The sequence below is a fragment of the Leguminivora glycinivorella genome, chromosome 1 (genome assembly GCF_023078275.1).
Source record: "Leguminivora glycinivorella isolate SPB_JAAS2020 chromosome 1, LegGlyc_1.1, whole genome shotgun sequence".
In the NCBI taxonomy this organism is placed as follows: Eukaryota; Metazoa; Arthropoda; class Insecta; order Lepidoptera; family Tortricidae; genus Leguminivora; species Leguminivora glycinivorella.
Window position 1 is genome coordinate 32,824,749 of NC_062971.1, and position 14,209 is coordinate 32,838,957.

Genomic DNA, 14,209 nt, shown 5'->3' on the forward strand with positions numbered 1-14,209 from the left:
CTCGGAAACACGTGTTTTGTCCTTTAATACCAGCGGGAAAAAACGCATTTTATCCACTAGTGGGTAAAGTAATTTGACCTTGAATAAGCTCAAATTAACTGCTTTAAAATTGATAAAAGTAGGTGAATCTAGTAATAAAGATGATTTACCACCTGTGGAACTACTGGAAGCAGTGATAAACGCAATTTTTGCGTTGTAATAGTTTCCTCGCTACAGTGAGGGGAAAATGCTGTGTTACACTCGGGTGCAAATGTATTTTACTTCTCGCGTCTTAAAAAACTCGCATGTTCAGAATTCTATTCTCGAACCACTCGCTTCGCTCGTGGTTCAACTATAGAATCCTTTCACTTGCTCGTTTTTCAATTCCACACTTGGCGTTAAAATACAACTTTGCCCCCTTGTATAACAAATAACTATTATTTACCAACCGCACAGCACGATATAGAAATATAAGAACTTATAAAAACTTAGTAAGTAAAATTACAGATGTGTGTGCAGTAAAATGGATGAGACTCAGCGAGACCGCTGATTTTCAGTCCCCAACCAATTTCAAACTCAGCGATTTCTTATAATCGGAAATCGGTTTCATGAGGAATTGAGGTAACTCTTCAAACCTTAACGGTATACGTATATTCATTTGTGTCTCCATCAAATAATCAAAGATTTACATTAAAATCAGTTTTAAAAAATACCTACACATTTCTACATAATCCAACATTCGGAAGTACCTTTCACCGGAACCCCAAAAGCGGCGGTTTTTTTTTAATTATTTCGTGTGCAATGCGCAGACGAAATATTAAAGAAGAGGTACTACTCGTACTTAAATAAATAAACTATAAAAAAAATTAACAAACATTTATTTATTTATTATCATCATAATATGTGCGCAATATTCACAAAAGCATCGAAAAGGATTTTATTTTTATGTTCCGATACATTTTTTAGTGTGTAGAAAAAAATATAAATTATGCGAGTCATATCCATATTCATCATCATCATTTCAGCCATTAATCGCCCACTGCTGAGCATAGGCCTCCCTTCGTGTACGCCACTTATCCCGGTCCTGGGCTAATCTCATCCAGAAGTGCCCCGTAGTTTTTCGGATGTCGTCCACCCAACGAGCCAACGGATGCCAGGCGCTTCTTACATCCGATAGCGGCCACCATTCGGTCAACATTTTAGTCCACCTGCCATCACTCTGCCTGGCAACATGCCCCGCCCGATTCCATTTGAGTTTGGAAATGACGTCACCCACGTCCCGCACCAGGTGCGGGGGCGTCGGATCTCGACATTCCTCACTCGATCTTGGAGTTTAATGCCGAGCATGGCGCGCTCCATCGCTCTCTGTGCTACCCGTATCTTATGCACAGCCTTTGTAGTGAGCGTCCATGTCTCGGCACCATATGTCATGGTGGGCAGGACACACTGGTTGAAGAGACGAGTCTTCAGGCATTGTGGAACATTATTTGACTTAAGGATGTCCGCTAGTTTGTTGAATGCCGCCCAGCCTAGCTGGATTCTCCTGGATATCTCCTTGTCTTGTTGTTCTTTATCAAAAGATAGAATATGTCCAAGATAAACGTATTGTTTGACCATCTCCAGATTTTCGGCTCCAACCGTTATAGTAGGATTCGAATCTCCAGTGATGTTCGACATAACCTTGGTCTTGGACATATTCATCTTGAGACCTACCTTTAAAGAAGCATGGAATAGACCTTGGAGCATGCTTTGGAGATCATCCAGGGACTCGGCAAACAAAACAATATCGTCGGCGAATCTTAAGTGCGACAAGAAGACACCATGGATGTTGATACCGGTTCTGTCCCATTCAAGCGTTTTTATGACATCTTCCAGTAATGCTGTAAAAAGCTTATCCATATTAGTATTTAAAAAACCGGTCAAGTGCGAGTCGGACTCGCCCACCGAGGGTTCCGTACAAACTTTCAATAGTTTATTAATCAAATGTTATTCAATACAACTCTACAAACTTAACTAAATCCCTCAAAACTCAATTTTCCACATAACGAGTAATACAATTTTATTGTTAGATAACGTCCAAAGACAATCACGACTATTCGACTTCAACTTTTATTGTTAGACAACGTCCAAATAAAATCTAGACTACGTTTACGACTTACGACATTTCGTAATGAAAAAAAATATCAGCCCCATTTTTTATTTTTGCACTTTGTTGGCGTGATTGATATACATATTGGTACCAAATTTCAGCTTTCTAGTGCTAACGGTTACTGAGATTATCCGCGGACGGACGGACGGACGGACGGACGGACGGACGGACGGACAGACAGGACATGGCGAAACTATAAGGGTTCCTAGTTGACTACGGAACCCTAAAAAAGCCGGTCAAGTGCGAGTCGGACTCGCCCACCGAAGGTTCATGTAGGGGGTACGTACAAACTTTCAATAGTTTATTAATCTCCTGAATCGACCTCATTGTATCAGGAAAAACGCGATGTGGAAAATGAGCGTTCAACGTACAGCGACACCTATCGGCAAATTAAGTAAACTAATGTACGCGAGCTAGTATGGAAGATAGTTTTTATGGGATGACTATTTATGGCGTGATTTCCTCTATTTTAAAGCAGGTACTTTCATTATTATTCTTTAAAAAATACACTTACAATGGGTGTTTATGGTGGGGCCAGGGTGGTGAATTATAGGTACATTTATGTTTAGTTGCGTCTGTAAGTAGGGTAAATTATACAGCTATTGCTGAACCAAAGATTTCCTTTGGTAGGATTGGTCCTTAGGGCCCAAGGATGGATTTTCGAAGTGGGGCCACCGTGATTTTTGATGTTAGTTTTTTGAGGTTTTGGTAGCTTCTGCTCTAGAGGAAAATAGGGTCTCAATCTATATAGAGGTATTCATTATGCTACTATTCCAAGTTTGGTACCATATTTGTATGACTTAAGGATGTCAAATACATTATAGGACTCATATGTGCACGAGGAAGATGTTAAACTACGTAAAATAAAAAAAATAAGTAAAGATTACAGTACCTATTTACATATTACAAAAATCTAAGACAAAAAAATCCAAAAAATTGGCACGATGGTTTCTAGGATCCTAGCCCTCGTCTTCCAATACCCCTAAATCCTATTCTATATCATCTTCGATGAGTGCTTCGCGGTCCATTACACTGTAACAAAAAATAAAACAATGATTATCCAAAAAAGTTGAAACAAACCAGCAAGAAAACTAAAAGCGAAAATTATTCAAACACTAATATACCTAGAATTATCGCAGTTGCCATTACAGGTCCTGCATAGGAGTGTGCACGGCATTCTTTTTCGTCTACAAGAACAACGGCCTCTACATCTGTCGTTCTTACATCCACATTTTACCAACTCTCGCGCCGCATTCCAGATAATGTGCTGGGTTGTCCATATGAGAGCTGGTAAAATGTGGATGTAAGAACAGCTGTAGAGGCCGTTGTTCTTGTAGACGAGAACGAATGCCATGCACACTCCTATGCAAGACCAGTAATGGCAACTGTGATAATTCTAGGTATATTAGTGTTTGAATAACTGTCACTTTTAGTTTGCTTGCTGGTTTGTTTCAACTTTTTTGAATAATCATTGTTTTATTTTTTGTTACAGTGTAATGGACCGCGAAGCATTCATCGAAGATGATATAGAATTGGATTTAGAGTTATTCGAAGACGAGGGCAGGATCCTAGGAACCATCATGCCAATTTTTCGGATTTTTTTGTGTTAGATTTTTTTAAATAAATAGGTACTGTAATCTTTACTTATTTTTTTATTTTACGAAGTTTAACATCTTCCTCGTGCACATATATATGGGTCCTATAATGTATTTGACATCCTTAAGTCATAGAAATATGGTACCAACTTGGAATAGTAGCATAATGAATACCACTATATAGATTGAGACCCTATTTTCCTCCAGAGCAGAAGCTACCAAAACCTTAAAAAACTAACATCAAAAATCACGGTGGTCATCAATCAATCATCTTCGAAAATCCATTCTTGGGCCCTAAGGTAAGGACCAATCCTACCAAAGGAAATCTTTGGTTCAGCAAAAGCCGTATTCTTCGTTTTTTTGCCTTGTACAACTGCAACTAGTTGGTAAACTTCGGGAATAAGGGGGGGAAGGTATTATTTTACATTTTCCTTCAAGAAACATTTTTTTTCCACAACAATACAAATATAAAAAATAGTTTGGATATGTACAGTTTGAGCTCTTTCTGGCGATACCCCACTAGACCGAGTAACTTAAAATTTACAGTTTGCCCCCCTTTCATGCCATTACAGGCCATTTTCTGTAATTCATATTAATAAATTTAAAAAAATAATACATTAAATTGGTAGAGGTTAACAATCTCCATATGTATTCCAAATTTCAGAGCGACAGCGTAAATAGTTCTCGAGATATTAATAATGTGGCAGACAGACAGACAGACAGAAAGACAGACGGACAGAGTCACAGCATAAGGGTTCCTTTTGTACCTTTTTGGTACGGAGCCTTAAAAATCGTTAGCTAACATCCGCTCTCTACTTATACATTTTACGACAACAAGTCGTTAGGCAGTTTGCGGGGGTAAAGCTTGGGTAAAGCTAGGAACATACTACGTGGACGTCCGTCGTAAATCGACCGCGACCGCGACCGATCAGTGTGCACGGAACAAAACATCCGGCGAGCCAGATTTCGATCGGACGTCCACGCGCTCAAGGTCACGTCCACGTCCGTCGACCGATAGTTTGCACGGTTATGTGTAATGTCATTGTCCAGATTCCCGTCCGCGGTCGATTCACGACGGACGTCCGCGTAGTGTGTTCCTAGCTTAAGCTATAAGCTGGAAATACACATAACCGTGCAAACTATCGGTCGACGGACGTGGACGTGGCCTTGAGCGCATGGATGTCCATTCGAAATCTGGCTCGCTGGATGTTTTGTTCCGTGCACACTGTTCGGTCGCGGTCGTTTTACGACGGACGTCCGCGTAGTATGTTCCTAGCTTAAGACTGTCTGTGGGAAGCCTAAAGCTAGGAACATACTACGCGGACGTCTGTCGTAAATTCGTCGATTTCGATCGAAATCTGCACGGGAAGCATGGTCGCGCGATAGACGATAAAATATCAGGCCGTCCCTATCGCACTTACAAATAGTGCGATAGGGACGGCCTGCTATTTTATCACTTATCGCGCGACCATAATTGCCTGCCTGGCTCGCTGGATGTTTTGTTCCGTGCACACTGATCGGTCGCGGTCGCGGTCGCGGTCGATTTAGGAAGGACGTCCGCGTAGTACGTTCCTAGCTTAAATCTTACTTGATTATTAAAATAACAAAATATGAATGCTAATAAATTGCATTAATAAAAATAACTTGACAGAAACGAGGTCAGGTACGGCGTAAACATGCCGTAAACGATCCTTCTGACCGGTTGATCGTCTGTTAGAAGTGTTATATGTGGCAACACGCGTAGTATTTCCGGTTATAGTCATAGTTTTTTTTTTTTTACATTCACATTTTGAAGTGCGCTATATGGATGGTGGACGTCGTTATTCGTTTCGGTCTTCATTTTAGATAATTTAGATACTAACAAGTAAGTGAAAATAATGAATATGTGTATTTTTAGTTTAACTATCTATGTAAACGAAAATATCATGTTTTGCAATGATAAGTATTTCAGCTAGCACACGTTCTTGCTAACGATTTTAAATCGTGTGCATTCTTGTAAAATATTTTGGATTAATGTATTATGTAGAAATTTGTATGAATAGTCATTTTGTATAATCTGAATGTAATAACTAATAAAGCACGACCATCGTCAATATTGAACTATGTTAGGCAGTCCCAAAAACGACAACTTATTTCTACCAAAATAAATACAGTGCGCGTCACCCGCCATTGTTGATAAATAAAATGACTGGGTCAGCTTTTTTATTTTGAAATCGTACCCGACCTTCAATGGAAGTCGCGTTAAAAAGTTTCGACGAATTATATGATAATCATTTCCAAATTTTGCCGCTCGGGCTCACCGTCGGATATAATTTTATTTTAAATTTCATCATTTTGTTCCCGTGCAAAGAATATATCGGTCATCCATTTTGCAAATTTAGGGACTCGAGGTCACGTCGATTCCGATCAATCGAGACTTCGATCGTCGAGGCGGCTCAATTCTTGTCATCTCGATAATTTTTCGCAGGGATGTCTGAACAACCGCGAGGAAGGGGGAAGGCGCGAGGCCGCGCCGGGCGCGGGTCGCAGGAGGCCGGGCAGGCGCCGCGGCGGCCGGGGAGCCTGCACCGGCGCCGGGGCCCGCGGCAGCAGCCCCGCGCCCCGCGCCGCCGGCCGCCTGGGGGCCGCCCACGGCCGCGCCGCCGGTGCGCGCCGGCGTGCCCGCCGCGCCCTCGTCGGCCGGCCGCGCCTCGCACCGCACCACGCCGTCCACGCACGCCCACCCGGGGGACGTCGACATCCAGCAGAGGATGCAGACGTTGGACATAGGTACCGACGAGTTCTCGATTCGTTTCGTTTCCTGGGGTGATCCATATTTTGCGAGGGCTTTGTCGGCCGTCGTGAGGCGGAAACTTTTGTTGACCGAAGCTTGATTTTCAGGCCAGGGCGTCCCGGGAGCCTCGGGCGAGCCCGGCGGCGCGGCGAGCGGGCGCGGCTCGCGCCGCGGCGGCGGCCGGGTGCTGCCGGAGAACGTGATGGTGCTCCGCACGCGTCCCGACCAGCTCCAATCCAAGAAGGGTGAGTGATCCTATTTCTTCTCATTCCTTTCAAATTAATACATCTAAGCGAGCGAACGTCTCATACGTTTTATATTACATGAATGAAGCTGATTTATAAAAATGAAGGAAAAGCCTCCTGATGTGTTTTACTTTAATTATGCACTAGCAGACTATTATTACCATACCCCGGGTGAGGTCGGTGATTTAGATGTGAATTAATGAAACTTGAAAGTCATATCTCTCTGCATTATTATTGAACTGATATATTTTTTTATAAACTGTTTAGTAAAAGTCCCAGTTTGTCACCATAGACGAGATTTAATAAACTGACCAAAGCTTTATAGCAATCGACAAATTGGGATGTTTTAATAAACATACTTGCATATATCAGCTTGAATTGCTAAAAATATAGCTTTCATTTGCATTGTCCAGTTCTAAATTGCCTGGAGACAATTGTTGTATTACAAGTGCGCGAACTGTCAAATTGTATGGGTTGTCATGGAAACACACTTGTAATACAAGGCTTGTAACTTTTGAGAAACGGGCCCCTGGAAATAGTTATTTATAACCGCATGTGCCATTATTGATGCTCGAGCAAGCAAAACATTCCGATGTTCAAAAAGAGGAATCTTGAGTGTTGTGAGGGTTTCTAGACATAAAAGTTGAACAAATTTTGTCACTGAAACAAAACATTTCAACACACTAACACAAGGAAAATAAATAAAATAAAATAGCCTTTATTTCAGATGTTTTGTTACATTTCATTTTGTTGTTAACACACATATATTATATTTCCTAATTTTTGTCTGATGCTTTATGCCTTTTGTAGGCAAAGGCCTCCCCTAACTCCTTCCATTTGTCTCTGTCTTTTGTTATTGTAGTCCAGGAACTTCCTGCTGCACGCTTTATCTCATCTTCCCATCTTCTTCTTGGCCTGCCACGTTTCCTCTTTTTGTATTTAGTGAACCAGTACATTATCGTTTTAGACCACTTTTCTTTCCCTCTTATTGTGTGTCCTGCCCATTGCCATTTTAACTTTTTAATTGTTGTAGTAATATCTTTTGTTTTAGTACATTTCTTTATATCTATGTTTCTAACTTTATCGGATAACTGCTTTCCCATCATGCTTCTCTCCATAGCGTTTTGACATATCTCTAGCTTTTTGTAGTGGGATTTGTTTAGTGCCCATGTTTGGCAACCATAAGTTAGAAAGAAAGAAAGAAAGAAATTTATGGTCATACTCATTTATTTATTTTTCATAACTTCTTTTAAGTTCCAATATTGCTTCCACCCGTTTCCAATACGCCTGTCTAGTTCTTTCGTAGTCAAGTCTTGTGGGGATATAATTTGGCCTAGATATAAGTATTCATTTACATACTCGATCATGTTGTTGTTGACGTAAATGGGTTCTTTTTTTTCCCATTGGTCATGGCTTTGGTCTTCAGAGTGTTCATACATAATCCTACTTTCTGGCTTTCTGTATCTAGGTCACATATCATTTCGTTTAGTCTGGCTTTAGATGGTGAGATTAATATGAGATTGTCTGCAAATCTTAAATGCGAGAGGTTTTCGCCATTGATTGATAATCCGCATTCCTCCCAATTTAATTTACGGAATATCTCTTCTAAGACAGCCGTAAAGAGTTTTGGTGACACTGGATCGCCTTGACGGACTCCTCTTCCTATTTTAATTTCTTCACCTTCTCTGTCCAACTTAATTTTGGCCTTGCTATTTTCATAGATGTTTTTTAGGATTCTGATGTACTTGATTTCAACTCCTTGATTTATTAGGGCTTGCCAGATTTTGTCGTGTTCAAGAGAGTCGAAGGCTTTGCTATAATCCACAAAAAAGCAGTGTATCGTGATATTGAATTCCTTCGCTTTTTCAAAGAGTTGTTTAACTACATGTATATGGTCCAGGGTTGAATATCCGCTCCTAAATCCTGCTTGTTCCCTCGGTTGGCTTTCATCTAGGATCTTGGTCATTCTGTTAAGGATAATTTTACATCAAGCTAATACGGCGGTAGTTGTTAATGTTGTTTTTGTCGCCTTTTTTGTGTAATAGTATGATTGTCGAAGTAGTCCATTGATTCAGCCAAGCAAGTTGCTGTTGCCTCGAAGTCAGCAAACCAGTAAAATAAATGTGGTCAATAAACTTTCCCCACTTCTCAGAACAGACAAAACCGCGCAGCTGCGAGTTTCTTTAAATTAGTAATTGTACCCTGTTATTATTATACAAAAACCGGCCAAGAGCGTGTCGGGCCACGCTCAGTGTAGGGTTCCGTAGTTTTCCGTATTTTTTTCAGAAACTACTGAACCTATCAAGTTCAAAACAATTTTCCTAGAAAGTCTTTATAAAGTTCTACTTTTGTGATTTTTTTCATACTTAAACATATGGTTCAAAAGTTAGAGGGGGGGGACGCACTTTTTTTTCCTTTAGGAGCGATTATTTCCGAAAATATTAATATTATCAAAAAACGATCTTAGTAAACCCTTATTCATTTTTAAATACCTATCCAACAATATATCACACGTTGGGGTTGGATAAAAAAAAAATTCAGCCCCCACTTTACATGTAGGGGGGGTACCCCAATAAAACATTTTTTTTTTTTCATTTTTTATTTTTGCACTTTGTTGGCGTGATTGATATACATATTGGTACCAAATTTCAGCTGTCTAGTGCTAACGGTTACTGAGATTATCCGCGGACGGACGGACGGACAGACAGACATGGCGAAACTATAAGGGTTCCTAGTTGACTACGGAACCCTAAAAAACGGGTTGTTAATAATTGTTAGTTATACCTGACCCGAGTTTCTTTTAAAGTAGCTAGTTGAGATTTAATTTAGAGTAAAGAAATACTTTGTGCCGGAAATTAAAGCAACTAAGATACAGGGTTGTATATATTTGACATCAAGCTAATAGGGCGGTAGTTGTTAATGTTGTTTTTGTCGCCTTTTTTGTGTAGTAGTATGATTGTCGAAGTAGTCCATTGATTAGGGATTATCTCTCTTTGTAGCACATCATTGAATATGGTGGTGAGAGGTGGTACAAGGATCTCTATGTTAGCAGTCAGAAATTCGTTGCTAATACCATCCGCTCCGGGGGCCTTATCTCTTCTTTGTGTTTTTATTGCTTTTTCCACTTCTGCAGGTAATATTTTTGGAACCACGCTTTCACCTGTTGTGTCTGTCGGGTGATTGTTATCGTTCTTTGTGTGGGTGATTCTAAGTTAAGAGGTACTTTCGACGGCACTGACAAAAAATATATTTTTTCAGGATAATACTTCATAATAACATATTTATTTTATAAAACTAAATGTTTTCTACCTGGGCACTCAAAATTATTACAGAAATTCATGTAAATTAGTCACAATCAGCTCTAATGTAGGAAAAATGTCTCTCCCCTGGCCTGTCCCCCAACCGAATTTATTTGTCAACAAGTAATTATGACTTTGTTAAAATTCACTTATTATTTTAATAGCCTTAATTTTACAAACATAAATAACTAAGGAACAGTATTTTATGAGTGGAATTTCTTATATTACTGTATTTAACAACAATTATGAACTCCAAACTTTGTCCTACGTGTTTCGTGTCTCGTCCCCTGGCTTTTTAGTTTTCGTTCAAAAGTCGGTTTAATTTGTTAATCTGTGGAGGTTCTGTCGTCTAATACACAGGGTGTTATGTGAAGTTACCGTCAAGAGGCGCGTAAGGCAACTATGCATCCGTTTTGTTGATTATTTCGGCCACGGCACTCGCTGGGTACAGAAATGTTGAGTGAATGCAGTCTTTCCTCTGGTCACTTTTATTTCACAATCATTTGTTTAAATACTAATATATATAACAATATCCACTGTAAATGTTGAATATATTGTTACGTTTATTTATGAATTGCGTACGAGAAACACTTTTACAGCTATTTTTGATTTTCATCGAAAATGTATCTCCCCTGGCGTATCAAAAAAGCCAGGGGAGATACTTTTGTACTAGTTTTGATTATTTTTATTTCCGTTTTCTCTTAACCTTTGTTTAGCGTTGTACCTATTTTTATTCTAGCTTTACGATAGAAGGTTTTCTTTCCAGAAAAACGCAACTATTAAGAAAAAAAGAGGACACATTCACATTCAACTTCATATGAAATTTTCGTGAAGCTGTTTAATAAAAAGGTTTAATACTGATATTAAAAGGATAGGCTTTTGTTTACTTGTTGCCTATTGATTGTACATTAAAATTATTTTTGTTTTAATGGATAATATGGAGAAGTGAAAAATAAGTCAACTCATTAAGGAATTATCACTTTTCTTGCTGTAAAAATGTTATGAAATGTAAAGTCTGAGTATAAATAATCAATAATTATAATAAAAACAATAAATAGAGTTATTTCTTAAAAAATAAAACTAAATTTTTCATACAACTGTCTCTTCCCTGGTCACAAAGTATCCTCCCCTGTGCAACAGTATCTCCCCTGGACTGAGTATTTCCCCTGGTCGCTGATAAAACACGATAAAACAAATAAATTGACTGGTCCTCTTTGTAAACACTTCAAATTGACAGTTTTAACTAATACAAATAAACAAATAGGTAAAAAACAACAAAAAAGTTCGCGCCGTCTCTCCATACAACGTATTACCTCTTAACTTAGAATCACCCATGTATAGATCTCTGAAGAAAGTTGTCGCTATAGAGATAATCTCTGGACGACTGGTTTTGCATTTTCCTGTTTTATCTGAGATATTGGGTATCCAGTCCATTTTTTCCAATAACTGTTTTTTCGCTTTTTTAGTCCCGCCTGTTCTTTGAATGCAATTTTCCAGAAGTGCCAGCCTGTGTCTTTGTCTGTCTTTTCTCATGTTTAGCTTTATTTCGTTACTTATTTTAGTGATATTTTGTCTGTCTTGTTTCGTTTTTCCATGTAGAGATATTAGTTCAGCCCTATTTTTAGTAGTTCCCTTGTTTCCCTTGTAAGCCATTTCGCTGAGTTACATTTTATTAACCCCCGACGCAAAAACGAAGGGGTGTTATGTTTGACGTGTCTGTCTGTCTGTCTGTCTGTCCGTCCGTCTGTCTGTCTGTCTGTGTGTGTGTCTGTCTGTGGCATCGTAGCTCCCGAACGGATGAACCGATTTAGATTTAGTTTTTTTTGTCTGAAAGCTGAGGTAGTCGGGAGTGTTCTTAGCCATGTTTCATGAAAATCGGTCCACTATGTCGCGGTCGGGGGTTTTTTCAAAATTTTAATTTTGTGGTTATTTTAGGTTTGTTGCTTTCCTTTGTTTGTAAGAGTTCCTCAAATTTGTCATATTTATTTTGGGTATCTAGGTGTTCTGTTAATCTTGCAAAATTTTCAGTGAGCGTCAGGACCCCTGGACCACTACAGATATTTGATGTTTAGTACATACTAAAATTTAGTACCTATTTGATACTATTTGGTACCTGAGTACATATATTTGGTACCTCCACTGATATCGAAAAATCGAGCGAATAAAGTGGCCAGACATTCTGACGTCAGGATGTCTGGACCATTTTTGGTTTACATAGTTCTAGACAACACTACTAATTGATATCTTAGTCAATATTTAGTACCTATTTGGTACCTGTCAATATATTTTTTTCAAATTTTTTTGGCGTACCAGAAAAAAGTTATGATGGAATTTAGTAAGGCGGCGGAATTGAAAAAAGTCGTCTAGTTTTGAAGTTGATGTGACTGGAGAGTATACTGCTGACAAGTGATATCGTTGTGATCGGTAGACTTTACTGAGTACGAAATAATGACTTGTCGCATTCTCAGACTGTGGGGGGGTTAACTATGACGTCACAAAGATCGCGGTACCGGGTTTAAATTTTTTGCCAATTTGTCTAGAACCCCTTATCCAATTTTGAAAAATGAGGTGTCGATTAAAAGCGTATAACATGCTGATTAAGATTTCTTATATGTGAAAAGTATAATTTTGTTAGTTATTTTTTAATTAACAATAATGCAAAAAATACTTTTTTTTTTACTCTCTTTTTTGATTTTTGTGACTCAAAAAGGCAATGAAAACGGCCACTTAGCTAAAAAATATGTTATATAAATCATTTAGCTACATTATTAAGCTATCTGTTGCTTTTTAAATTTCTACGATCGGATAATAAATAAGCAAACTACAAGCAGATACCTGTAGGCGGGGAGTACCGCTTGACACGCGTTCCCATACATTCGGCGTCTACCAAATTACACCTCGCGCAAAATTCGTTTCAAGCAGATATACCTCTAATCTTATTCATCGTAACCTATCAATATTGGTATCATTTGAAAGAACAATTAAAGTACTTTAAGAAACAATGTCAATCATTTTCTTAAAATCAATAATCGCCAGTCTGCGGTGGTTACAAAGGAAAAAAGTGGGGATGCAATTTGACTGGTTTCCTAGGTTTGATACCCTAGACGAGTTTAAAATGGGAGATAAAGGTGACATATGGGTTGTTCTCTGGCCTAAAAGCTACACAGAGGGCCAGGGGAGGAAAAACTAGGGTTTAAGTTTAGTTTTAAGTTATTTTTTCTTTTATTTGTTGATTTTATTGTGTTAAATTTTTTTGTAATTTTATCAAGAATACACGCTGGTTTCTTTTTGTGAAAATGCCCTTTTTTATGAGAAATGCGATGAATTTCATGGCATTTTCCGATAGAAACTAAAATTATCTTTCAAATAAGGCCACATAGTCATACTTTTACATATTTAATATTAAGGGTAATAGCCCCGGCGGAGTAGTGCAAGCGGGACAGCAGTGTAGCAATCCATAGACCTGACTTCACTGGTTCCTCAGTCCCACACATAGTCTTACGAGTCGGCCTGCGTACCCTGCTCTCTAATATGTGGGTCAATACTGCTTCAACGCAAACGATTGAGATGTGTGATTTTTTTGACACTGAGTGTATTTGCAGGAGCTGCATGTACTTAACAAGTGTACCCCAACAACTATTTCATATTTATAACGCATTGTTAATAATAAATATGTTCTTAATCTTATCTTGACTTCTGTTGAATAATTATGTTTTGAGAAAAGTGTCTAAAAGTGATGATTATAATTACTAAAACATTATAGGTAACTTTATTTTAGTGATTTAATGTGTATAACGACCGAAGTCCAATCGTTTTTTGTTTTGTTTTCACCTCTAAGTCGTTTGAGTTGAAACGGTATTAAGTAGATACTTGGTATTACCCTTAATATTATATAAGTAAAAGTATGACTATGTGGCCTTATTTGAAAGTTAATTTTAGTCTCTATCGGAAAATGCCATGAAATTCATCACATTTCTCATAAAAAAGGGAATTTTCAGCAAAAGAAACCAACGTGTATTCTTGATAAAATTACAGAAAAATTAAACACAATAAAATCAACAAATAAAAGAAAAAATAACTTAAAACTAAACTTAAACCCTAGTTTTTTCTCCCCTGACCCCCTGTGTAGCTTTTAGGCCAGAGAACAACCCATATGTCACCTTTATCTC

General features: G+C 38.6%; 1 protein-coding gene across 1 annotated transcript in view; it reads left to right on the forward strand.

Annotated features, from left to right (window-relative positions):
• Nucleotides 1–6,192: 6,192 nt before the first annotated feature.
• Nucleotides 6,193–14,209, forward strand: part of LOC125229802 (piwi-like protein Siwi) — a 28,158-nt gene continuing 20,141 nt past the window's right edge. The window contains 3 exon segments of the mRNA XM_048134771.1: nt 6,193–6,313; nt 6,316–6,492; nt 6,604–6,741. Coding sequence (XP_047990728.1) covers nt 6,193–6,313; nt 6,316–6,492; nt 6,604–6,741 — 436 coding nt within the window.